Here is a 3689-nt window from a genome sequence, read left to right on the forward strand (position 1 = left end):
ACTAGATTTCATCTTTATCTTTGCGATGTATATGCTATGCTCGTTGCTCTAATACGGTAGAAGGTACACCATATATATTTTTTTGCCAAAATGTAATCTGGTTGGAGGTATCCTTGTGGGCTTTGAATTGGTTGGGCATTACTTTACAGTCTGATGGGTTGGGCTTTGGGTTTATGCAGATTCAATGCTCCAGTAGTGTACTTATCCAATTTATTGCATGCACTATTGTATACACTGTTGCATAAAACAATCGGACAGAAAAGGCTTTACGCTGCCATTATTTAAGGAATGGTATAAAAACTTCTTACCCCTGCTAACCTGAGTCCTCTCATTTTATTCTCTGAATTGTGGGGTGGGAATCCAGTGTTTTTTCAAAAAAAAAAAAAAAAAAGGAAACAAAAGAAAAAAAAGAAAAACTATTAACAGATTTCAAATACTCTCAGAATAACATATAACGTTTTTTATTATTGTCATCATTTCATATCGAATCATTGGACATTGTGAAGCCTTATACATTTCAGAGTTCCATATAGGACACTCTCAACGTATCATATCTGAACGTTTGGTGAAGCTTTCTCAGAGTGTTGCAGTTGTTGAGTAGCAGATATACAGCTCCCCGAGTTCTCCCAGTCCGAAATATCACTAGTAATGGTAATAGATAATTCTTCCAATCTTGATGATTTCTTCAGTAGATATTTAAGAAAGTAGACTTCATTTTTATGCCCTCTGAAGTTCGTTATATTGACCTTCTTCAGATACATATCAAGGCATATAATGGGTGAGGTCTGTGCTTCCCAAAATCCTTTGGCATCGAATGGAGCGCTAAAATATTCTTCATCCTGCAATAGTTTAAGAAAAAAATAAAGAGAGGAAATGAGCAGACATGTATTTAATTCCAAATGGGACAATTGAAAACACTCACGCCGAGGATTCTAGGTGCAAGTTGTGTGCGATAACCCATGTTAATTGTTAGAGTTTCCAACACTGGGTAACTTGCAAGCAGCAATATGATTCCTGTTGACTCATCTTTATGCAATGTTGCCTTCATTAGTATCAGATGTCGAAGTCGTACAATGATTGTTGGCAAGTGAAGATTTTCAGAACCAATAACCTTCAGATATGATGGAAATCCAGTTAACAAATTATTTAAGAACATCGTGTGACTGTCTTAAAGGTAGAAAACATAGACAAAAGCCGAACGACTATACATTATAAGGTATTCTTATACAAATATGACATACAAGTAGTATATGACAAAGAAGAATTTGCATCAAAATAAATTTTGAAAAACAGAAATTAAAGAGGAGGAGGAGGAGGTTTTCTGAACAGCAGATAAAGTTAGCAAATCTTTTCAATAAAATCACCATAGCTTATATTTTGTTAGTTGACAATTGTAATTTTTCTTGTAAACACAGCCGTAAAACTCATATATACGAAGACAACAATGAGTAAGACAAATGATGGTAGATCAGCATTATTAACGTAATGATGATGAGTAATGGCATGACAAAAAGAAACAACAAGAACCAACAGGGGGAATACAACTGAAGTTATCCTAAAATTATCAGCTAAACACTAGAATTACGGTGATTGGAAACAAAAGTTGTCGATCAAAGAACATACCCGGGTTACGTAACTGCATACTGTGAGTACTCTTGCATTCTGAAGGCATATGAGAATCTCTGAGATTAATTCGCTATGATGACCAAGTTCAAACTGCCGACTAAAATCGAGTTCTGCCTCCTCAATTGTATGATAGTCCTTGATGACAACGGGCACCGCGATTCCAGAGTACTTAAAATATTGGAGACCTGGAATAACAATGTTGGCTTCCATCATTGGAATACATTCTTCGATTGTTACTCTCTTGATTCGATGCCTAAAATCATTGAGATTGATATTGGTCAGATGGCCCAACATCTTAAGTTTAAGATCCTCTAGATGCCAACAATTTGTTATGAGGACCTGAAGCGATTCCGGATCAAATTCAATCCTTTCAATAGATAATCTCTTCAGTGCACTAAACTTGCCAAACAAAGCAGGCTGAAATTTGCATCCTGAGAGCCTTAATGCATGAAGAGAATTACGTAACATATAGACATCTGATGGCAACTCAGCATAGCTTTTGAAACACTCGGGGTACCTCTTGTCATTGTCAGGGATGGAGAAATCGATATCAAGCTCTTCGACATCCCTAGTGGTGGCCATTCTAATCCACTTCATGACATCATTTATGTACTCCGAGGGGTTCGAGAAGCAAAGCCGGAGATGAGTGACCTTTAGTTCTTGATAATTCTGCTGGAGCCATCGAGCATGGGAGATGAAAGCATTCCGACCGCTTTTCTTCATGTTATCTGCTTCAATATGGCGGCCGTAGAGGTGGAACATGCGTATCGCCTTGTCGTTCACAAAGTGTTTCTCATCGAGATCGATATTTGGAGAGCAAAGGAGGGAGTCGCACGGGCTGGTTACCGAGCTGAATGATTTGGCCGATTCAGCGGAAGGGCTGGACAGGGGACTAGAGTTTACCTCCATGAATGGTTCTGCCTCCATGCTGCTACCAAACAGAGAACTGAAAGGCTCTGTCTCAATATTAGTGATGGAAGCCTCTGAATCCATGAAGGTGGGTGGAGAGCAGCGTATACTCTTAAGCCAAGGATTCTCTCTTCTCTCTACACTCCTTGGCAATTTGATGGAGAGAGGAAAATATAGACGGCCGCCATGGAAGTCTAGATTTAAATTTATAATAGTCATGACCGTTGGGGAAACGGACGTGGAATGCCCAGGCTTGTTTTTAAGCGACTCGTGTCCCACGGCGTTTGGAAACGATGTTACGGTTCACGGAAAAGGGGAGAGGTAGCGAGGCCATCGCCCACGAGGCGTCTCTCCGTCACTCGCTAAGTCAATGTAACGCGGTCTCCAAAATCGGAAACGACGCGACAGGAAGCCACGTCGGACACAGAAGGCTTTCTGGATTTGGATTCTTTGGGCCGGTGCTTTAGCATGTTTTTGGCCCATTTGGCGTTGACGGATGGACCCCTCGCAGTAGGCCGCCCATATTCCATTTGCTGTCATGACTACCAACTAGGTTTGTTAGGATGCCTTAAGCTAGTGTTCGCTATCCTAACCCCAGTAGCCCTACCCTCATTCCATTATGATTTGAAGTTAGGACAGTTTTATCTTCTGCCTCTTTTTTTGGTAAAAAGTTTTATCTTTGTTTCTTGAAGGGTTCTTGGATGTGTATTTCTAAAGTAAAATAAGAGAACCTCGTGACAAGAAAGTCTCCATATTTAATTTGTGTTGTGGTGCTTATGTGGGAAAATGATGGAGAAAAGGTGCAGAAAATTGAACTTGCTAATAAGAATTAAATTCAGTGTTGACCAAATACCCACGTAAATTTGACAGTGCCATGTTTGTTAATGTAAATAAAAACCAGCTAGTCCTATGCAAGAATTATCAGTTGGATGGCCATCTAAATAGAGAAACTATCAAAATTCTTTGTTGTTGTTTAATATTGAAAATAAATCTTATTGAATTGAATAAAATTTAAGGCAAATAAAAATAAACTTACATCACTTGTTGCCGGTCAAGATAGCAAGATGCAAGCGCTAAGACTGTAATACCATAATCCAACATGGGCTTGCCTTGAGACACATATACTTTATTTGCTTCACTATGGTAGAGAAATC

General features: G+C 39.1%; 1 protein-coding gene across 1 annotated transcript; it reads right to left on the minus strand.

Moving 5' to 3' along the window:
• Window positions 1-548: 548 nt before the first annotated feature.
• LOC105053283 (F-box protein At3g62230-like) lies at window positions 549-2619 on the minus strand. The gene is made up of 3 exons (XM_073245147.1): window positions 1624-2619; window positions 923-1111; window positions 549-839 (listed from the first exon to the last, which is right to left on the minus strand). The coding sequence occupies exons 1-3, from the start codon at window positions 2617-2619 to the stop codon at window positions 549-551; spliced, it is 1476 nt and encodes a 491-aa protein (XP_073101248.1).
• Window positions 2620-3689: the final 1070 nt, after the last annotated feature.

Source organism: Elaeis guineensis, chromosome 10 (assembly GCF_000442705.2).
Source record: "Elaeis guineensis isolate ETL-2024a chromosome 10, EG11, whole genome shotgun sequence".
Classification (NCBI taxonomy): Eukaryota; Viridiplantae; Streptophyta; class Magnoliopsida; order Arecales; family Arecaceae; genus Elaeis; species Elaeis guineensis.